Raw genomic sequence first — 22,747 nt, 5'->3', positions numbered from 1 at the left:
TATTTAAAAAAATCATCACAACCGTTAACAGCGTTACAGTTCATCGCGCGCCGGGGGGGCGCACAGCATGCTCACGAGGGGGTCGCGCGGGTTTAGTTTGCGTTAAACAACCGGTTTTAAAAGGGGAGGGGGGGAGGGTGTAAAAAAAGAAAAAGAAAAAACCTCAGCACGCTACCGTTGAACTTGGTTTTAATGTTTCTCCACAAACGGTGAAAAATACTAAAGTACAGACAAGGAATAATCATAATGTTGTGGCCAACATTATAAATACGGAATTATAAATTTAAAACATTTTTTCTGGTTTAAAAAATAAATCTGGTAGTAAATGCAGCTCTGCGGGTCCGTCTCAGTAGGGCCGGTCTCTGCGCTCCTGGCGGTGCTCGCCCCTGCGGGGGACAGGGCGGGTGAGTCACAGCGTCCCCCCCACCTTTGGAGGGGTCCCCACCTGCTCCCCCCGCCCCCCACCCCAACCTGGGTGACAGAGGAAGGAGTGGGGCCCCAGTGCCACCCTGCCCGAGGTGCCCCAGTGCTACCCTGTCCCCATGTCTTGCACATCAGGGTTTGCCCCTCCACAGAGGACCCCGGCCCCCCACCTGCTCTCCGTGTCCCCCCAGCCGTACTTGTCCATCTTCCCTGGTCCTCCACGCCGTCCACCTCGGCCTCCACCGCCCATCTGCTCCATCAGGGGTCCGGGGGGCCCCCCGGGGCCGCCGCCTCCTCCTCCTCGCCGGCCGCCTCCTCCGTAGCCACCTCGATCCATTCCCCGGCCGCCTCGGAATCCACCTCTGTCACCACCGCGGCCACCTCTGAACATGCCCCCGGGTCCCCCGCGGTCCATGAGGCCACCTCCTCGCCCGCCGCGCATCCCCCCGGGGCCGCCCCTGCCGCGGTCTCCACCTGGGAGAGAGGAGAAAGCCCTCAGAGCCACCCACTCCACCCCGCCCAAAAAATGGGAGAACATCCAGACAATCACAGAATCATTTTGGTTGGAAAAGCCCCTCAAGATCATGGAGTCCAACCATTAACCCAACCCGGCACTGCCCCGTGTCCTGAGAACCTCATGTCCGTCTGTCCAACCCTCCAGGGATGGTGACTCCAGCACTGCCCTGGGCAGCCTGTTCCAATGCCCCACAGCCCTTTGGGGAAGAAATTGTTCCCACATCCAACCTCAACCTCCCCTGGCGCAACTTGAGGCCGAGCTGTTGGGAACCCCGAGATGCTGCAGGCAAGCGCAGCTCACCCAGCATCTCCTCCAGAGGCTCATTAAGAAGATGCTAATGAGGTGACACAGGTGCTTTAGGGAAGCCAAGTGCTGCAGAGAGCCCCAAGGAAGAGCCTGGGTGGCTCCCAAGAGCTGGAACACACAGGGGGACAGCGGGCAGAGCTGTCCCAGGCTCCAGGTCACAGCCTGAGGACGGGTAAAGACCCAGCAGCTCTGAGCCCAGAGGAGCCGCCCCCGGGAGCCGCAGCGCGGGGCAGGGGGTGGGAACACGGGTGTCTGCAGAGCCAGAGGCGGCGGGTGCGCAGGGCGCTGGGAAGGCGTACCTGGAGGGGGGAACGGGGGCGGGAGAAACCCTTCTGGTTTGGGAGCCTTGCACTGGTTACACTCCGTTCTCCAGGAGAAATTCTGGTTTCCGCAGCCCCTGGGTAAAAACACCGATTAGCAACGACCGGGGGGACAGTCCTGGCTGGATAACGCTCCAAAGTGCTGCTTGGCCGTCGGCGGGAGCGCGATGTCCCAGCACAGAGAGGGAAAAGCTGCTCAGCAGGACCTGTAGCGAGTCCACCAGCCCCCCAGAAGTGATGCCAGCCCTGAACTTCCTGGAAAGGCCCAGCACGTTACTTTGGGAAAGGCCCAATTATCCCAGGCAGCACCTCAGACTACGAGCCCCTCCTTGGTGCTCCCAGACACAGGACGGCTGTTGTCACCGGGCAAGAGTGACCACAGCACCGTCAGGCCAAGGCAGAGCTGCGGTGCCGTTGGGAGCAGGGGACACTTACGGGTTGGGGCACTGCCAGTCGCCGGCGCGGTGCTGGACGCTCCCACCAGAGGGGTTTCCCCGGGATCCCCGCGGTCCTCGCGAGGAGAAGCCTCCCCGCTCTCCACCTCTGCCTCCCATCCGGCCCATGGGGCCGCTGGGGCCACCGGGCCCCCCTGGGCCACCAGGCCCCCCAGGACCTGTAAGAAAGGCTCCGTGAATCCCCGGAGGCACCGGCCACGGCGGGAGGATGGGGTGCGGCGGCCGTGCCCTTCGGGGGGCTGACGTTACCTCCGCGGAGCGGGGGGGGCATTCCCCGCGGCTCCCGGGGGGGCATCCCGCCCCGCATGCTGTTCATCGGGCCCTTCTTGCGCGCCAGGCTGACCTTGAGCTTGTTCCCCTGGAAATCCTTCCCTAGGAGGAGTAAACGGCAAAAGCGTCACTTTGTGCTCTGCGTTCCCACCGCTCACCGGACGCCGGTGCCACACAGGACTGCAGCGAGGTGTTAATCACACCGAAAATTCTACCAAAAGGGTAAAATCCCACCTGTGGGACTGAGACAAACTCCCACTGCAGGAGGTGACAGAGGACAGAAGCCTGGGCAGCTAAGGACAGCTACAATCAAGCACCACGCTTATCTGTTCTAGTTAAAACCAGAACTTCTTAGGCAAAAGCTCAACCTAGAGCCAGCCTGAAATGACAACGATCCTCCACACACTAAGGACAGAAACACCGACTTTGGTCGGACAAGAATTTAGTTCTGAAATCGAGAATGAAGTGATTCGAGCCCAAAACACACCCCATGTACTCACCATCAAACCATTCGACGGCTGTTTTGGCAGTAGATGGGTCATCGTAAGATACCATGGCATCTCCTTTTGGTTTGCCGGTCTCTTTGTTGATGTAGAGGTTTATCATCGGCTGCCCGGTCCTTTTGTTCATCTAGCGGGACAGCAAAGTGTCACCTCAAGTCACGTCTCCCCAAAAGCTGAGTGGGAGTTTAGTTGCCTCTGTTCTGCTTTTGAGATAATGGAGTCTCATTTTGGTGACTCCATGGCAGAAGAAAGGGCCCTTCTGGCTTTATCACGGGTGGCAGCTGCTGCCCGGACACTCTGACCCGTGCAGGAACAGGCCCAGAACGGTGCTGTCAGGCCCCAGCGGCCGCTCCCGTGTGCACGAACCCAGCTGCAGCCTCCTCACATCCTCCTTTGCGCTCCCACCACCCCGACACTCCGCACATGTCCCACCAGCCACAGATCCGTGGCTCTAAGGGCTTTCATAAGCCTAATCACACTTTTGAGGGACAAACCCTGCAAAGGTGCTTTGGGAACGCTTGAGCTACAGCTCAGCATCCAGCTGTGCATGTCCAGCCACCCAGAGACCCGCCAGCTCCTGGAGATGACGGGCTGAAGGGAGACGAGGGAGGTGCGGGCAGGAGGAGGTGGGCAACCCCTCTCCCCCGCGTTCCCTCTCACCTTGACAACACCGCACTGCTTGAAGAAATCTGCCAGATCCTCCAGGGTCACATTGTCATTGAGTCCCTGCACATACACGGAACTGTTGTCCGAATCCTCGTCTGGGTCCATAGGTGGGCCTAGGAGATAATTCAGGGTGTCACCGCGGGGCGAGGAAAGGCAGCGATACAACATCACGCACGGCTTTTCATCGCGTCACCCCCTGGGCCAGCTGCGGCTTCGCTCTCAATGAGCGTATTTATGAAGCGAGATGAAAACGCAGGCACTGAGCTCGTCTGCCTCCTGCAGACAGACAGACACACACCCGGCGTGGAGAATCGCGTGGTTAAACCGCTCGGTTGTCATGGGAGACACCGGGGGTAAGACATGAGGAAGCTCTTGGCGTCCTTGGGGCTCCCCTGACCCCCCTTTTCCGCAGCACCACGCGATGCTGCGAGGCTGATGTGGAACTTCCAGCCACCCCTGCGGGACGGGACGGGACGGGACGGGAAGAGCCGCATGGTGAGAGGCACAAGAACAGGCTACCGGACCAGCACATACAAACTCCAGGCGAATTCTGCCTGAAAAGGGCTTCTACTGACTCACAGAGCTGCAGAGCTCCCCAAATCCCCCCAACTCCTGCGGAGAAGGGTGAGCGCCTTACAAACACATGCAGTTTTCCACCAGTTTGGCTGTTCTGATGAACCGGGAATCAAGATAGAAATAAAATGGCCAGAAAGCGACTGCAAATGGTGGAGCAGCCTTACGCTCCCGCAGACGGGCACGGAGCTCTTGGAGCCTGGGAGAGAATCCAAGCAGATCTTGGTAATTACCTAAATCAAGGTCTGGTCCTTCCTCCATGTGTCCTGCCAGTCGGGAAAGAATCATAAGAAGGCGTGTTAGTGCAGGCCCTGCGGGCTGAAGAACCGACACACACAACTCTATCTACATATAACCACCGTTCGATGGCGCTGGTTAAACTCAAATTGACCCGCATTGCCCAAACATCAGCAATGCACCTTTACTTGGTGATCGGTTTTGCTATTTTTAGCAGCTTTTCAAACCATTAACCACTATTACGCCTTTTTTTTTTTTTTTAATGCTTTACCAGGCCAATTGGTTTTACGTTCATTAATCAAAAGTTACTTTACGAAAAAACCAAAAAATTATTAAATCCAAACCATTTATTTTCCCCAAATTACAGAAGTGGTTGCTCAATTCTTCCACGTTACCCTGTGTCCTGTAACCGCGTACCCCTAGGCATCGCCGGCAGTACCCATTACAGTCTTGTTGCATTTTAAGCACTTAAAACGAATACAAAATTACACTTTGTTCTAAAAACTGACTGCAATTTTTTTTTTTTTAACACTATCCATTGTAATGCTCAAAAACTTACCACCAGGCTTATTGAAGCCACCTCGCTCTCCAGCGCTGCTGGGGGGATAAACGAAGAAATGAAGGCCTTTCCCTTTACAAAGCCAGTACCGCTCGGAGCCGCTGCGGCTCACTGGGAAGAAGGGCACTGGCTAAAAACATCTCCAAACAATGCATCTGTCTCTCTCTCTCTCATCTCGGCACTATGCCTTTCTTCAGGGCAGCTCGCTCAAATTTCCTTTACATATACGCAACCTCGCTTGTCTGGTTTGAGACACCACTTTGTTGGTAGCCTTGCATTAGTTGTACGGGTATTATCAGTGCAATACTTGGCGAAAAAAAAATGGGTTCTGGTGGGTTTGAATTGGGTTTTTGCTTCAGAGGAATCGTGGGGTCGGTCGCTGGTCGACTCCCTCCCCTCTGTGTGTACATAAAGATGCACCCTCAGCCTCCCGCAGCACCGGAGCGAAACGAGCCCGCGGGTCCCTGACATTAACAGTTCAAAAGGGAGGAGACAAACCATAACGCGATAACCTACAACACAGTTCAGATGACATTGCCGCTAAAAACCTCGGTTATAAAGCCATACATTCAGGTCGCTACTGAATTTAACAAGTCTCTGCGGAGGGAGAACTTACAGAACACAGCGGGGGCTCGAAGGCCGGGGGTGCAGCTTTGTGGACACAGAGCAGAACGGGAAGATTTCGGCACGTGCCGATGATGCCAAGTGGCAGCCGCAGCTTTTCTCAGCAGCTTTGGCTGAAGCGTTCGGCTAAAAGCGCTTCCGAGCGCCGGTTAATTAGGAAAACACCACCCGAAAAGGATTTTTGACGTTTCTCGCTCTTTTTGGAGAGGCAAGAAACCATTTGGAAGGAGACGAGCAGAGGAGGGAGCGCACCGCTAATTTTCTAGCAAGTATTGCACCTCTAATACTGGATAAAATCAAAGTCGTCAATACAAAGTTTCAAGCTGTTGCATGCAGCTTTGCCTCCTTTTCTTAAAGTACACACCATTTACGTAATGTCTCTCTTTTTAAACATATATGTTTACACTTTTTAACGTTACACAATTCTAAAGTAGTATACCTCCTCTGGTTTTATTACCAAACAACAAGTAGGCAGTTACCAAAGTTACAGAAGGATTCCATTTATACAATGAATACATTTGGTTAAAAATATTCTATGTATATTTTTCCTCTCCATATGGACACCGTGTCTAGTCCCACTTTTCATTATGCTGCCGGCTGAGTACTGAGTACGGGTACTTTTTAAGTACTGAAGTGTATACAAGGCTCTCACTTTGTAACCTGTAGCATATAAATGCGACAAAGCATGTTAAAAAGTTTCCATGTTTAACAGCCAATGAAAATATCAAATAATCGAGGCAATGAAAAAGGGCACGTTAATAACATCGAGCTCCTTACCTGCCGGAGACACTGAAATCCATCACCACAGCATGATAAGAAGGGCCGAGTTCCCCTACCCGCCCCTGGGGCTCCTTGGGATGTCCACCTTGGCTATGGACGGCAGCAAGTCTACGTCCATAAAGCAGGGGACTCTTTGTAAAGCTCTAGTCAGGTGGAAATGGCTACGTACGCAATTTAAGCTCAGATTAGGGGGGGTGAAATCAGAGAGAGATGACAAATCTTTGGCATGAGAAGCTCCGGAGGGGCTAGAAATTTGAAGATGTGATGATAGACATTTCAAGTGTCTACATCTACTTTAAACCATTAGAGATAAATACATCATGGGTGAAATCTTTATGCAGAACCGTGGAACTCTCGTTCCACTCGAGCCAATTCAAGCCAGACGTGTTCCAACAAGAGCCACTCATTTTCTTCTCTTTCCACACACCAGTACTTGTATTTCTCCGATAAAGATTTCATGCCACTTCAATTCATTTCGCCAGAGCTATGCAGAATGGGACTATCGACTGCCAAACCCTGGTTGGCACCAGGTTGTCAAACACCTCGAGAAGTTGCCTATGGAGGAGCAGCTGCGATTCGGGCTGTCCTGCCGAGGAGGGGGGTCAGCACTGCGCCTCCCACACCCCGCGTGCGCCGGGGGACACTCTGCATAGCTCTGAGCGACAGCGGGAAGGGATGGAACACACACAAAGCCACAGCTGCCTTCTCTGAGGAACCTTTGGGATGAATCCTCCTTCCTCGCCACTACCGAAACAAGCATCCCGGACAGACACAGTGCTGAAGGTGCAGGTTTACCAAACCAGATTTTGCCATCAGTTAAAATGGCCAAACTGGTTTAGATGACCTGAAAGCTCCGAGAGGGAGCAGTCCCGGGAGCCAAACCTCATCTCTTTTACTTTCTTGGGGTCTTTCTTCACTCTCCAACCAAGCTCTAAGTGTTCTGGCCACTCAGAGTCGTGGCTTTGACAGCAGAAATCGGCCCTGGGCGCACACTTAGGGACGTAGCTCCGCGTGCTACTGCTAAGGTGGAGAGGCCGGCGGCAGAACACCGGGCTGAGCGGAGCCGCCAGCCTTGTACGTACCTGACCTGACAAGATCCCACTAGTGAGGCACAGGGAGTGACTCCTGGTTTGTGTGTGTTCGATCCAGAGTTACTGTTAAACCCCACAGAGGATTTCACCTCTGCGCGACCACGAAGGGAGCTGAAAGTTCCAGGTTTAGCAAATCCCCTGATTCCCCGCCCCGGGGCCCAACCCACTGCAGGATAAACAAAAAATAGATCCTGCTCTTATTTCCCCTAGGATAACATTTCCATGGATTAGAAACAATGCTACTAGAGAGATGTTCCCCATGGAAGTACCGTTGGGAATGTCAGCCTTTCAGTCCCTTCTTTCCATTTCAAATCCTATGGGTAAACCAGAATTAGGTAAAAGGAGAAAAGATTTGCTCTTACCCCATTCCACCGCGTCCTCCTCCCCGCCCACCTCTGCTCATGCCTCCGCGATCATATCCCCCTCTTCCCCTGCCCCGGTTATCAGGGCCGCTCATATTCCGGTTATCTCCTGAGCCTGAAAAGCCTCCGGAATCCTGTCCATACACGTTCATGCTGCTGGGATGGTCCTGACGGAACGAGCCTGAGGAAGTTTGTAACAAAAATGTCAGGGAGCTGCAGACAAGAGTTGGTTGAAGCTGCCTGTCCCCTTTTTAAGCCCTTTTACCTGCCTTCAGCACCAGAATGTAATCGCGACAATAATTTGCTACAGCGCTTACAGCAACAGCGTTAATTTAAGGATGTGTTAATTTAAGGATGAGTTTTACGTTAGGCCGTACCAGTCCGACCTCTGCAGAACTGCCGCCTGTCCTAGCAGAACTGTTTACACTGAGTCTTGTCCAAAACAGTATTTTGTGCTTCTGTGTTTTCCACCCACCTGTGCACCTCTGCAACACCGAGGGGGAGCATCGTGACTCGCCACCGCACCAGGCGAGCCGATTTTCAGCAAGAAAAGGCAAAACCCAGTTACAACATGCTCTCCCTTCAACACAGCTACAAGCTTTAGACCCCAAATTACGCCAAACTGCCTTTGGAGACAGCTCGCCCTGCAAGGACGAGGGAGAATGACCCTTTTCCCCGGCATGGCGGGGCTCTGCGGAGCTCACTCACTCTGCTGGCCGTAACTGCTGCTCTGCTGGCTGTACTGGCTCGGGGCCTGGCTGTAGGATCCCGTTGGGGGCGGGTAACTGGTTGGCGGGGGCTGCTGCCCGTAGCTGCTTTGTTGGCCATAACTAGTCTGTTGTCCGTAGGTGCTCTGCTGCCCGTAGGTGCTCTGCTGCGAGTAAGTGCTCTGATCGTAACTGCTTGGCTGGCTGGAGGAATAGCTGGGAAAAGAAAAGCATTGAAAAGGTGGGAAGACGAGCCAATTCACCATCGTTGTGCATTAGGCTGCAGAAGCGGCTCACGCCAGAAGGTAATGCAATTATGAGCCATATGTGCTGTTGTAAACTGTTTTAAAAGGTGAAGTCATCCTATGGAGGCTAGTTCACCATCAGGAGACAAAATAAACCTGGTAGATCGCTAAAAGCAAAATCCACGCGGCTGTTCACAATTTATTCATACCTCTAGAAAGAGGCAGAAGCGGCAAAAATCAGCAGCAAAGCAAGTAACAGTCTCCCGTTCTGCCTCGGCACTGAAATACTGTCAGCCGATGAGTAATAGAATAGTTCCCCCTCATGCACCTCGGGCTTTGGGCATTTCAAAACATACACTTTAGAAGTCAGCATCAGCATTTTAAAGACACTTGAGGGGAAGAGGTGAGCCTCTTGACAAAGCCATGTGTAAGGAGGTAGTAAAAGGTCACTGTAACACAATCTACATCTAGGAAATTTCTTAAAAAGATCTGTAATCATTACAGGTGCGCACGCAGAGACACTCAATCACAGTTTCATCCTCCCTACCACAAGACGTGCAGCAACAAGAACCACGCCTTCCTCTTCCCAGGACACCAAACCTCCTTTTTCATTTAAAATCCTTTGAGAAAACCCTTTTTGCCCAAGCGAACCTGAGTTTGCAGGAGGCTGAGCCTGCGGGGACGTTACCTGGTTGGCGGGTAGGAGGGTGGTGCGGTGACGGGCTGCATGGGGTAGCTGGCAGGCACCTGGGGGTAGCTGTAGTTGCTCTGGCCGTAGCCCAGGCTGGGCTGGCTGTAGCCCGTCGTACTTGACTGTGGCTGGCTGGTCTCTGCTGGTTTGCTGCCATCCTGGGGTCTGTGGAGCAATACAGGACAAGAAGGAATCGTTGGAGTGCAGCCTCACCTCTGGGAGCAGCAAAGGGGCTCAGATTTCCCCAGGACAGTGGCAATACCTGTTTCTTTGGGTGGCATGACAAGCTGGCACCGTATCGGTGTCAGGCACTCTGGCAGCAGCTAATAGAGGTTCATTAAACACTAAATATTTTAGCACTTGCTGACTGAGTACTCACACTGCCATCAGGAAAGGCCTGGGCAGCCCCCTGAACAGAGAGCAGAGGGTTCAGACTTTGGCTCTAGAATTGAGCCGAGGGTGTGAAAACATCCAGTAAAATGGTCAGCAGGTCCAGCTGGTTTTGCACAATGCTTGGAAACTATGAGCTCAAAAGCAGCCAGTTAAATGCACCATTGTTTGGTTTGGAATCCAGAGCAAGCAGATATTGCCCTATATACATTACCCGATGAAAGGGAAAGGACATTGGGGGTTGGACTAGATGACCTTTAAAGGTCTCTTCCAACCCAAACTGTTCTGTGACTCTACGTTTAGTATTAACTCTCAAGGCCTGAAAAGAAAGGGAACGCTTTGCACATGTCCCCTTCCTTTTCATTTGTCCCATACGGTTTATAATCTCTTATAAACACTTAGTTTATCAGAGCAGAGTAAAAAGAGTTAAACTACTTTTGTCATACAAGCTGGGAAAAAATGATTTTACACGATGTCAGGGTTCATACTTAAAGTGTAATGTGACAGACACAGAGCTGTGCCAAGTGCCGCCTTTCCTCACTGGAGCGGTTGCTACAAACACCAGGTAAACAAATAAAGCGGTTTTTCTGACTACTAAACAAGTTTCCATTATGTATGCTAAATCTTTCATATCCTGAGCAAACAATTAAACTAAATATACCATTGTGGTGCCCAGACACAAAAGATTTAAAAAGGAAATGGCCTACTCTGCGTACATCCACTCAAGAAGTCACAGTACGTAACGGTATCCTGCCCGACCCTGTGACTCAAGATTGGTCAGACTGGTCCATTTTCTGTTCCACATCGTGAGTCAAGAGCCCGTTTTTGCTGCTCGGTCGCTCTCCTCGTCTCTCAGTAACAGCGCTGACTCACCGCGCCGGAGCACAACCTTCCCACACAGCTTCCCAGCCCCGCAACCTGCCAGGATCGCAAGACCGACGCTCAAGCACGACGGGCGGAAAAAAGGCGTTGAGCAAAACCAGTGGCTCCCAGTTGCGCTGGGAGGAGAGGAGCCGAGGTTACCTTGCGGGAGCGGGAGCGGTGGGCTGCTGCCCGTAGGCCGGGTAGGCAGGCTGGGTGCCGTAAGCGGAGGGTGCGGCGTAGGAAGCCTGGGTGGTGGTAACCGTGGCGGTGTTGGTGTCGTAGGCGGCCGTGCCGTAGCCCTGGACCGGCTGGCTGTATGCCGGGGGGGCGGTCGGCGCAGTATAACCTACAACAGACCACATCAGATTCAGTTTGGCGAGCTTTCGGTGCTAACATTTCACATTATTGAACTGCTGGAGATGGTTTATTAGCCCGTGGGTACGGCACCGGTTTTACCACTGCAAAAATATCGCAGATAACTCAAAAATGATGAATTAACCCTTTACCTTCCTCAGAGAAACCCCCTGCCCTGGGAAGCCTCAGCCTACAGCCCCAGCTCTACCCTCGCCATTCAAAAACCCCGCTCCAAGGAGCTTTCTGGAAACCAGCCTTCCATCAGCATCCAAAGCGGTTTGTTTACAGCTCCCGGAGCTCCCAGTTAGCGCAACAATGCACACACGGGGCACGCTGAGGCACGCAGCATCTTCTCAATGCAGGAAAGCTAAACAAAGCTCCTGTCAGCCCTGCGGTAAAAGAAATCCAATTGATTTAAGAAGTACGGTCCCATCCTTTCAGCTTTTTTGACAAATCAGAGCAGAAAACAGCAGCAGGCTGACGTGAGAAGTCTTTCTGAGCCATTTGTGAAGTCCTAGTTCAAATCAGTAATTCTGGAAACAAAAGAAAAGCAACTTTACATTTGCTTTGACTTAAGAGAAACGTCAAAAAAGACAAAGTAGCTCCTGATGTCTTATGTACCTTCACTTTTCTTAGAATTCCAGTTTGATTTAGGTAAAACCCTTACAGCTCACACATTTATTTCTAAACAATTTTACAAGAATATCCATGACCCTGAAACAGCTACATTTCAATGAGTCTTTCCAGCAGCCGCCGCTGTATAATTTAGTTGACTATGTGGCTCGTCACAAAGGCAAATTATAAACCCAGCATTAACATGGCAGCTTTTTTAGTTTGAGAACCTTGCGAGCAGGTTTTCAAATTATGAAACAGAGGCTTATATATAAAAAAAGATCAATTAAAAACTTTGTTAGCAGAAGCTGACTTACTAAAAATATAAAACATCAACTGCCAAAGAGCAGCTGACTGATCTCAGTCTTACTGACGTGATCTTAATTACATCAATTAAGGTAACAGCTTCTCCATCGCTTCTTATTTTTAATAAACACAGGACACTTGTGACATACTCTTCCTTCTAACTATACAGCATTTTAGGCAAATTGTGCTGTAGCTTTTTATTTTGATTCCCTCATTTACAAAACAAATGGAGTTCCATCAGAACACAGCGTGTCCTCCTGAAGCCCCGTGGTATTTCAACATCTTGCTGACCCTGCCACAAAATCGGAACCTTTCCCAAAGCCTCTCTGAACCGGCGAGGAAAGAGGAAGAGGAGCGAGAGGAGGAAGTCTGCACAGCGCTTTAGTTTAAAAAATAAACTGCAGTTTTCTATCCTGTGCGATGCTCTTGGGTTTACGGGTTAGTCTGAGGATCCTGATGAAGGGGACACTCGTGTCACCTGCCCCTGCCTGCTCACACAAGCCTCAGTCCTCCTGCCCTGCGTTCCCCCTCCTACCAAACGCCTCCACGCCGCAGCTCTGCCAACCTGGAAAGATGAAAGTGAGAGAGTGAGCTCGTCTCCCACCAGGAAATAACCGGCACGAATCACCAGTTGTCACAGTCACCGTTTCTTTTTGGTGAGGAGTTCTCTGAAAAGCAAAGCCCTGTTCCACGTGTCGCTGAGCAGGGTGAACGGCATGATGCCCAATGGGATAAAATGAGGATGATTTTTAGAGCGTCGGACAAATTTAGACAGTCCAAACCACGGAAACGTCAGCATTTCCACAGAGAGCACCGACACCAGAAGTGAAAGGAATCCTTAAGTGGCCAAAGCCTGACCGCTCACTAAAAAAATGGCTGTTTGCAAAAGCACCGTCTGCCACTAAAACCACGGCCCTACCCTCCCACATCAAGCAAGGGAGCAGGTTTGCTCACACCTGCCAATGGAGCAAAAGGGAGGACAAAAAAACCCTGAATTTTAATGTATCAGCTCAAGATGGAGCATTTCCTTTGTGTGTGTGCAGCAGGAAGAGTTTGCACCAAAGAAAGGCAAGGCAGTGATTTAACATCCCACTGGCCTCAATTTTCATTTCAACAGCTTAGTTTTGGTACTCTGAAAATCCTCAAGAGCTGGATTTTTGAGGGGGATGTTCACATTACTTCTCTCTCCTTCCCCCATCGGTCAGTAAGAGAAACAGCAAATCTCCAGAACAGATACTGTAAGAAAAAGGTAACAGAAGAACTTTGATAGCCTTTGATTTCTCCTCAAAGTATCAAAGCCTACAAGGAAAACCTTAATTCGAGTCTAGGAATTCTTCAGGTGGAGGGGAACCTTGCAGGATTTGCTCCTGAGAGAAAACCAACCAAAAACACTGCATTCAAAGAGATTTATTCTGAAATAAGCCGCTTCGCATCAGCTAGCAGCAGTTTTTGAAGGCTCCTCTCTGACACAAGCAGAATTAAAAGCTACTCAGGGGGGTCTGTGTGCCCAAAGAGACCTGACCCCACTTTGGCACCGCGAGCTTCTACCAGTGAGGGAGACAAGACAGCTATGGGTGTGCTCATTAGAAACTTAAAACATACCTATCCCGATTTTCACAGGTTAAAAAAAGGGAAGTCAGGGCTGGCTGTGTCTAATTTAGAGAGTAATTCCCATTTAGTGACTTGAAGTAGATTCATATTTGAACATCTGAAATGTCTTTGCCCCCAAACGACACTCTCAGAAATCCAATAACCCTCAGGGATGCAGCTCTTTATTTTACTCTGGAATTCACGCTTTTACACTGCAGCAATTAAAGCACAAATGACCACAGATTTGATGCTGCCAATTAATCCCCTAATCCACTCGGTGTCCGGGGGGCTGTGGAGGAGCCTGCAGGTCCCCAAACCTCATTTGGCTGTAAGAAAATCACCAGGACAACCCAAAGATGCCTTTTCCTACAGCCCTGGGGAGGGAAGAAGCACAACCTGGGTGGTGACTGTCACCTCAGGTGGCCCAGGAGCTGGTGCAAGGCTGGATGGCGGAGAGTTTGGGACAGAAAGGTCTTTGGGCAGGTGGAAACAGCCCTTACCTGGGGTTCTGGGGCACATGGAGGGATCCTGTCTGCCATTCTTGCACAGGATTTGAATTTCCCTGACCACAAGAGCATCTTACCCCCCAAAAATAAGCTGTTAGGACAAAAAAAAGGCCACTTTGCTTTGAAGTAATTTCAGACATCCCTCTGCTACAAGGAAAAATAAATGGAGATTCAACCACAAAAATTGCAGGTCTCTTAGAGCGTAAAGATGCCCCAGGCAACACCCCGGGCTTTATTTAGTGCGAAAGGCAGAGACGGGCTTTAAGCACCATCAGTCTCGTTTGCACAGCGCTGGCTCCTCACCGAGAGGCAGGTGTAGGAAGAATAAATCCAGCCTGGCGCTTTGCCTGGAGAACATCGCCCGTCCCACTCCAGACCAGTGCGGATTGAGGCAAATCCCACTCCAAGGTCTGACACGATCTTTTGCTTGAGCGCTTCTCCAGTTTGTTTTTGCCTTTTTGATGAAAAGAAGCGTTTTGCCTTTAAAAAGTGCTAATTGTCAGGCAGAAATAGTCCTTACCCGTGTAAAATATTCAATATTTTAAGTGCTGTACAACCGGATAGACTATAGGTTAATATTTTCTCTCTTGGTGAAGCGTTCCTCAATGATTTCTGTGGCCAGACACCCCGCTGCCTGTCTGTCCTGGCATTCCCTTGCGTTGGGAAGTATTTCAGGAAGCTCCCGCTCTAATAAATGTTTATAATATCTCTCAAAGTAAATGATGAACCTGCAGAAAACGGCACCCAGGGCCTTACTTGGAGGAAAATTTACTTTCTTTTTCAAAGTTTCCTGAATAGTCAGTCAAAATACACCAGAACTGAGCAGTATCTCAGTAGTTTCTTTCAGACATTAAGACACTTGCACATACAAAACTCCCATTCAAAGAGCACACGGTGGAATAATTGACAGCATGTTAATGAACATGTGACGTATGCATCTGCACTGGGAATCCAAAGACACCATGGAACATGCACCGGTGGTGGTGGAGACGGCTGGACGTGTCTAACCGTGCTGTTCACCCTTTAGGAAACGGTCGGGTAACAGGGTTAGATTCACCCAAAATGTCTCGGCAGGGCTGTCATTAATTTTATCCATAAAGTACGCCACTCGGAGTCTTTAGAAAGACGTGGGGACGGCAAACAGCACCACAGCCCAGCAAATTCTTACTGACATTGTGTGCGCGCACTGACGCTGGACGTTTTTAGCGCTAAAACCAAGGGAGACCTAAAGGGTTAACACCACGAGTTCAGACGGGATGAGATGGTGTTTTCCATGCAAGAGCGAGCAGGATAGTCAAACCTGTACTGGTCCCTTCTACTGTGGGAAGCACAAGACAAAAAGTAGAGGGTACAACTATCAGAACAGGCACATGTCACTTCCACCCGTTTGATTTTCAGGCAACCGAGGTGCTGAGGTTGTGAGAGCAGCCCGAGCGCAGGCTCTGCCCCCACGTTTAGCTCCGCAGCGCGAACCAGCACCCAAAACGCTTCCTGAAAAATTAAACAGGCATATTTATTTACTCCTCAGCCCACCCGCAGCTTCGCATCGCTTTAAACTGCCCTTCGCTCAAGGAAGGCTCTCGAGGAAGGAGCTGTTTCCACATCGGAGCTGCCCACAGTAATTCAGAGCCCCCCAAGGTTGACTTGAGCTTAACTCTCGTCCCAGGATAAGCCAGGCCTTGCAGGAACGGGGGTCTTACCAGTGGGAGGCTGCCCGTAGGATGTTGCGTACGCAGTCTGCCCGTACGTGGCGGTCGTCTGGGGCTGTGTGTAGCTGACGTCGGTGGGTTGTCCATAGGTTCCGTAACTCTGTTGCCCGTACGTCTGCTCCAAACATGACACAAATTTAATTTATGAACAGAAGTGACTCACAGGTGATGCAGCGAGACACACAGAGGCTGTTTCGGTGCTGTGCACAGATGGGGGTCTGTGTTAACTGATGTACTGAAAGCAACCAGAGTCAAGCCAAGGCTACTGTGAGTTTGGGCACTGCTGCAAATTTCAGTTTAGATCTGTAATGATGTTACAAACACCATTTTTCAATGCCAGAGGGGCAGCCTCTTACACTTTCACAACACACCTCTGCTCTACATAAAGCAAAACATAAAAGCACCCAGCTCCTTGTAATTACCTGAGCACCCATCAACGCTCATAGGTACCTCCCGAGGGGTACACGGGGAGTGGGACTACTCAGAGGGCAAAGTAAAACAAGCCAGTTACTTCAACACAAAACCTATTTAAGACTCCCATTAAGTTGTTTTGCATATTCTTCATGTGCACCAGCCAACAGTTTGAAAAACAGGAGCTTATGCAGGTATCCGAGGGCGGTATCAGCGGAAGCACCCAAGGCTTTGCCATCACCAAACCATCCCGGTGCCTCTGTGTTCAGTGGGAGCTCAGCTCACACCATCCCTGCAGCTCATTTTCCAGTCCAGACCATCACTAAACCACGGTGTCTGTCCATCATCTGGCTCAATCACAAAGACAGCACCGCAAACCAACTCCTCAAACACCAGGCACCAGCTCTGGGCTACCAGCAGCTCAGCTGAGGATAAAACTCTAGTTACAGCTCAAGACGCGACGGGAAGACAGTTTTAATGTCCAGATTCTCAAAGGGATTTACTGACCCTTATGGGAGCTCGGAACTTAAACACCTTTCGGGATCTAAGGCCATGTTACTCATGAGCCAGCCTCCCTGACCTCAGGCTGCAGATTTCACCAAAAGTAGAAAAGCCTTGACTAGATTGAATATCATAGAATCACAGAATAATTTGGGTGGGAAGGGACCTTCCCAGCTCCCCCAGTGCCCCCCCTGCCATGAGCAGGGTCATCTTCACCAGCTCAGGTTGCTCGGAGCCCCGTCCAGCCTGGCCTGGGATGTCTCCAGGGATGGTTCAGCCACCACCTCTCTGGCCAACCTGGGCCAGGCTCTCACCACCCTCAGGGCAACAATTTCTTCCTCATGTCCAGCCTGAATCTCCCTCCTTTAGTTTAAAACCATCACCCCTTGTCCTATCACAACAGGCCCTGCTCAAAAGTCTGTCCCCATCTTTCTTATCAGCCCCTTTTAAGTCCAGAAAGGCCACACTAAGGTCTCCCCGGAGCTTCTCTTCTCCAGCTGAACACCCCAGCTCTCTCAGCCTGTCCCCCAGCAGAGCTGTTCCAGCCTCATATCATTCCTGTGGCTCCTCCAGCCCCTCTCCAACAGGTCCATGCTACATCAGGAGGCAGAAAATGCTGCAAACTTCCCATGGCTATTTGCCCACAGCTGAGTTTAGTTGGTTCATTTACTTGGTTTTAGTCTCATATTAGAGGCTGTTGTCATGGCCTCATGTTCTTACACTTGCCCTTCCGTGTCACCTGCACCTCTGGTAGCCAAGCTGCTGCCACAACCAAAATTAGTCCATTAAAAGCTGCTTGGTAACACTCCAACTGGACAATGTGATGGTTTTTATCTCTGTAATACAGATACACTCCTGGGTGGCAGGATTTTCCCTTCAGAAACCTCTCTGGAGAGGCAGGGAAAAATTAACCTAGGCCACTTCTTGAGGACACAAGTTCACCTTTGAAAACACACTCGCTGTGTGTGTACAAATGTGGTTTTAGTAATTTGGATTCTACAGATCAAAAAGAAACATGGTTTAATTAATCTCTTAAAGATCAGCATCATTTTGCAGTCTAGCCAACTGAGAGTATTAATAGTTTTAGCAACAATACCTCTGTGAAAATATCTATTTCCTCCTTCTTTGCCCAACTGCTGCAATCTCACAAACGGCAATTTCCCCCCCTCTTTTTTTTTAGGTTTTTCTCTCCTACATCACTGAGTAAAACATCCACCAACATGGTGGTGTCAAACATACACCCAGAAGGAGGCTTTTATAATCCTCTCGACAACAACCACCTTAATCTCGGATATATCACCAACGAAGGTGACTGTTGAGGTTCCTGGACATTTGGGTTGTTTTCATTTTCAACAAGCGGTTTGAGCTGGGTGGGAAGCTCCAAGACAGCTTTTAATGACAGATTTTGAAGTTGCTGCAGCGTTTTCGTGGCTGGCAGAGCCCCGTGAAGTTTACTGGAAGATTATGTGATTCAGCAGCAACTATAAAACCGTCCCGTGTTTTACCTGGGTGGTCTGTGCATATCCTTGAGCCGGCTGAGGTGCGTACGCGCTGTAGCTGGAAAAACAAATTTAAAGCCATTTATAATGCATCCCTGTATTTCTGACTCGCGCAAAACTTGTAGCACAAGACGATTTGCTCATATCCAAATGTTTTCTGCTCAAATACTATGACAATGCAAAATCTAAAAGCTAAAGGAAAACCATAGGATTTACAAACATACCCAAGTTAAGACTAAACCGCAATTATTATATACTTATATTACATCTTCTTAAAAAAGAGAGGATAAGACCATAACGCTACTTACCCCTGCTGAGCTGCAGCTTGGCTATAGGTACTATAATCTACAAGAAAAGGAAAAAGAAAGACAAAAACGTTGACAAAGGCTTAACAAAATTAACGGTGTAAAAGCACAGCAGCTGGAATTTCCTCCTGCAGCTTGAAAGAACTGCTATAAACCACTGGAAATCCACTTTCAAAAGAGTGGAAGGTAAATGCACTTTTTCAGTGTTTTGGAAGGAAATAAAAATCACTCTTCCCTCCATTGTTAGTGCTGTTTGCAGCAGCAACTTTGATCTCAAATGACCCTGCTTTAATTTAACTGCCACCTTGGATGACACCCAAGGGGGCTGGCGGGAGGGTGTTTTGTTTGGGAACAAAGGAAACACTGGGGCTGACACTGAAAACCCACCCCCCTGCTTTCAAAGGGGCAGGTTGTGAGCTCTGGGGTGTGCAGAAACCACCACACTTCGCTCTATTTAAATTTCCAGGAGGCAAACGAGTGGCTGGAAAGTTTCAAGGCAGTAATTCCCTCCCCAGAGCCCTGATCCACGCCAATATTCTGATTTAGAGAACTGAAAGCCTGAAAATCTGAGCAGGAAAGTCTACACTGAAGTGGTTTGCTGGCGGGGATGGAAAATGCATCCACATGGCGATTCCGAGGCTATATTTAAGATGATTACAGCTCCTAAAAGTTCGTTTTCACTCCAAGATAACTCCAGTTTCCATCCAGACTTCCAGAGCAAATGATGAATTTGTGGCTTAGGCCAGACTTTGCCAGGTAGATCCCAGCTTTGCCGGGAGAAGAGATCAGGAATCTGCCGCTGGACGTTAGTGGAGCTTTTCACCGGCAGAGCCGCGTAGTTGTGTGCGGGACGCGATTTCAGTGTTTCTATCGCAATTGCATCTTTGGGCACCAGGGATCATTTTAAAAACACTCTTTTCATACACCAGAACCTCCTGTATCTTCAGGATGCGGATTCACCCCTAATTAAACTGTCTTATGCTCCTCCCCAGCTTACGGCTTTTCCTCCTGCGCTGATGCCAGAGCTCAGCCCCTGGCGGACGTGTTGAAGGACAGGAAAGGAATCGTCGTAACTCCGGCAGTGATTTTTCACAGATATCAATTATTTCGATCTTGCACCAGAGCACAGGAATCGGTATGAGGACACGAGGAAGACAACAGAAACACCGTGCATGATAATAAACCGCTGAACTGCCATCCGAAGGCTTCCTCGTTCTGGGGATGCGCCGCTAAAGCTGCTAAACTGCTCTGGCACCGCTCCTGCTTTCCCTACAGGTTGTCAGGCTTAATATTGAAAAATCTAGCTTGTTAAATACAGGGTTGCTGCTCTTTTTTTTTCCAGTCTACACATGGTTCTATGCTCTGCTAAATCCTGAGTGTTAAAAAACATTAATGCCCATTCCCCCTTGTCCATCTTCCCCTGGGTCTACGAGACACCCCCTGCTCCTCTTTTCCAAACCCCCTCACCCCCCAGCCACCCAAACCTCCAGACTCACAGAATCATTTTGGTTGGAAAAGACCCCCAAGATCATCAAGTCCAACCATTTCCCAACCGCTAGCACTGCCCCATGTCCTGAGAACCTCATGTCCGTCTGTCCAACCCTCCAGGGATGGTGACTCCAGCACTGCCCTGGGCAGCCTGTTCCAATGCCCCACAGCCCTTTGGGGAAGAAATTGTTCCCACATCCAACCTCAACCTCCCCTGGCGCAACTTGAGGCCGTTTCCTCTGCTCCTGGTGCTTGTTCCTGGGGAGCAGAGCCCGACCCCCCTGGCTCCAAGCTCCTTTCAGGCAGTTCAGAGATCAGAAGGTCTCCCCTCAGCTTCTGTTCTCCAGCTGAACCCCCCAGGTCCCTCAGTCTCTCATCTTCTGTGCCCCGTTCAGTTACCACAGTCTACGCACACAGGCTTCAGTTAAACACTCATCACATGTCCTGTCTTCCAGCTCCTCCGGTCCGACCTCAACACGACACTTTCCCCTTTCTAGGATTGAAATCCAGGTGTCGAATGTGCAATTTGTCTCCGGTAATCCCTCTCTTTGACTTTGCTCAGATTTAGATTAACGCGAAACATCATGAAAAAAAATATTATTGTTCATTTACTTAAAACCATCTCTGAGCCTTTATTTCCAGGGGGAAATTAATCTTCATCCTTCTGTTTCACAAGGCCCAAGAGCACAATAGCTCAGCTGAAAATAGCTGCTCCCACAGAAGAGCATTTCCATGCATTAAGCAGAAAGCCGTATTTTTAAACCCCATTTTGACAATTCCACGGGCACGTGTCTCTTTAGTAACATTGTTGTGTTGTTTTGTTTGGTTTTTTTTTTAACCTCTCCAAGGTGATTTTAGTCACGTTCCCCGCACTCTGTGATGTTTCCTTGTCCGGTGAGGTCCAACCTTTGGCTGCTGGGCTTTAAAAGTGGTTGGGAACCCTCAATTTCCACCTATTCGCATCCAGCTGGACCCTCACACAAAAGCGTGTTTCCGTCTGTGATGCTTCACTGGTTTTATTCACAAAAAAATTTACATTTGGACCAGAAACCGTCCTGAACAGCCACCAGAAAGGCCGAAGACACAGTAAAAGCTTTTAGTAAGGACAGTGATCTCCTGAAATGGCAGAACTCGACGAATCTACCGGTGCTGGAGCACCAAGGACCCACTAATGTAAATAATCCTTTAATAAATACAAAGGAAGGACAATCTGGGCGCTGCGATCGCCGGGAGGCACCGGAGGGTCCCGGGACAGCGGTGCTGGGGACACATGGGCTGGGTGGGGGCCGGGAAAGCCGCGGCCCAGGCGGGAAGAGCCGGAGCGCTCAGCGCGGGGCCCGGGGCTTCTCCCCGCCGTGACGGGCCCGCGGCCCGGCCCCGCTCCCCCCGCCCCTCCGCCGGCCCCAGCCCCCGCCTCAGCCCGTCCTGGCGGCCGCCGGTTCGGTTGCAGCCGCTCCCGCCCAGACAGCCCCCGCGGAGGCCCCGGGCCGGCCCGACCCCCCCGGCCCCGCTCACCCGTCGACGCCATTTTCTCGCCTTCCTCCTCCGCGCTCCCAACGTCCGGCCGCCGCCGCCGCCCCGCGCTGCGCATGCGCCGCCCCGCCCCGCAGGGACGGACCACGGCGGCGGAGGGGGGAGCCCGCGGGCGGCCGCGCACCGAAGGTTCGTCTCACCCCGCCCCGCCGCCCTGCCGGGGTCTCCATTCCGCACAGACAACAGAGACCCACCCCTGCGCCACAGCAGCGACCGCTCGGGAGGGCGGTTCTCCCGCGGCTCTGGGCCCTGTTCCCCCATCGGGCCGATGGATGGTACAGCCCAGAGCCGTTAGGGACCGTCGCGCAAGAGCCGTTTGTGCCGGAAGGCGGAGCATGGGGGGACCGGGGGGCGGGGCTTCAGCGCCACCGTGTCGTACGCGAAGTCGCCACTGACGTCACGCTCCAGCAAGTGACGTCACACCCAGCAAGTGACGGCACACCACAGCACACCTGCCCACGGGCACCCGGCCTCCCGTGTCCTGCAACACCTGCGTGACATGGGCGAGTGTCCCTGGGGTGGCCCAGAGCAGGTGGGTGTCCCAGGGCTGGTGTGTCCCATGGGTGGTGTGACATGGGTGGGTGGGTGTCCTATGGGTGGCACTGCATGAGTGGGTGTCCCGTGGGTGGCGTGACGTGGGATTCCCAGGGGTGCTGTGACATGGGGCAGTGTCCCATGGGTGACATGTTGTGGGTGGGTGTCCCAGGGGTGATTGTGACACAGATGGGTGTCCCATGGGTGGCATTACACAGGCGGGTGTCCCAGGGGTCCCGGTGTGGGTGGGTGTCACAGAATCCCAGAATGTCAGGGGTTGAAGGGACCTGGAAAGCTCATCCAGTGCAATCCCCCCATGGAGCAGGAACACCCAGATGAGGTTACACAGGAAGGTGTCCAGGCGGGTTGGAATGTCTGCACAGAAGGAGACTCCACAACCCCCCTGGGCAGCCTGGGCCAGGCTCTGCCACCCTCACCAGGAACAAGTTTCTTCTCAAATTTAAGTGGAAGCTCCTGTGTTCCAGTTTGCACCCATTACCCCTTGTCCTGTCCCTGGTTGTCACCCAGAAGAGCCTGGCTCCGTCCTCCTGACACTCCCCCTTTCCAGATTGATCCCCAGGAATGAGTCCCCCCTCAGTCTCCTCTTGTCCAGCTCCAGAGCCCCAGCTCCCTCAGCCTTTCCTCACACGGGAGATGCTCCACTCCCTGCAGCATCTTGGTGGCTGCGCTGGACTCTCTCCAGCAGTTCCCTGTCCTACTGGAACTGAGGGGCCACAACTGGACACAAGATTCCAGGTGTGGTCTCCCCAGGGCAGAGCAGAGGGGCAGCAGAACCTCTCTGACCTACTGACCACC

The 22,747-nt window shown here is 51.3% G+C and overlaps 1 protein-coding gene across 3 annotated transcripts; it reads right to left on the bottom strand.

The window, feature by feature from the left end:
• Nucleotides 1-172: 172 nt before the first annotated feature.
• Nucleotides 173-21,455, bottom strand: EWSR1 (EWS RNA binding protein 1; the record flags this gene model as incomplete). 3 transcript variants are annotated; one of them, XM_082066226.1, is made up of 17 exons in its annotated part: nucleotides 173-386; nucleotides 621-897; nucleotides 1,546-1,643; nucleotides 2,002-2,179; nucleotides 2,271-2,393; nucleotides 2,792-2,921; nucleotides 3,455-3,573; nucleotides 4,267-4,299; nucleotides 4,830-4,867; nucleotides 7,687-7,867; nucleotides 8,395-8,609; nucleotides 9,327-9,494; nucleotides 10,743-10,929; nucleotides 15,652-15,775; nucleotides 18,078-18,129; nucleotides 18,380-18,416; nucleotides 21,380-21,455. In XM_082066226.1, the coding sequence occupies 17 exons, from the start codon at nucleotides 21,453-21,455 to the stop codon at nucleotides 347-349; spliced, it is 2,076 nt and encodes a 691-aa protein (XP_081922352.1). In that variant the 3' UTR covers nucleotides 173-346. The 3 variants fall into 3 exon arrangements, with proteins under 3 accessions (XP_081922352.1, XP_081922353.1, XP_081922354.1); XM_082066227.1 differs by having other exon boundaries at nucleotides 4,830-4,864; XM_082066228.1 differs by lacking the exons at nucleotides 173-386; nucleotides 621-897; nucleotides 1,546-1,643; ... (3 more) ...; nucleotides 3,455-3,573; nucleotides 4,267-4,299 and having other exon boundaries at nucleotides 4,831-6,113.
• Nucleotides 21,456-22,747: the final 1,292 nt, after the last annotated feature.

The sequence above is a fragment of the Streptopelia decaocto genome (genome assembly GCF_964273445.1).
Source record: "Streptopelia decaocto genome assembly, chromosome: 15".
Classification (NCBI taxonomy): Eukaryota; Metazoa; Chordata; class Aves; order Columbiformes; family Columbidae; genus Streptopelia; species Streptopelia decaocto.
This window is presented reverse-complemented; position numbering and strand designations above follow the sequence as displayed.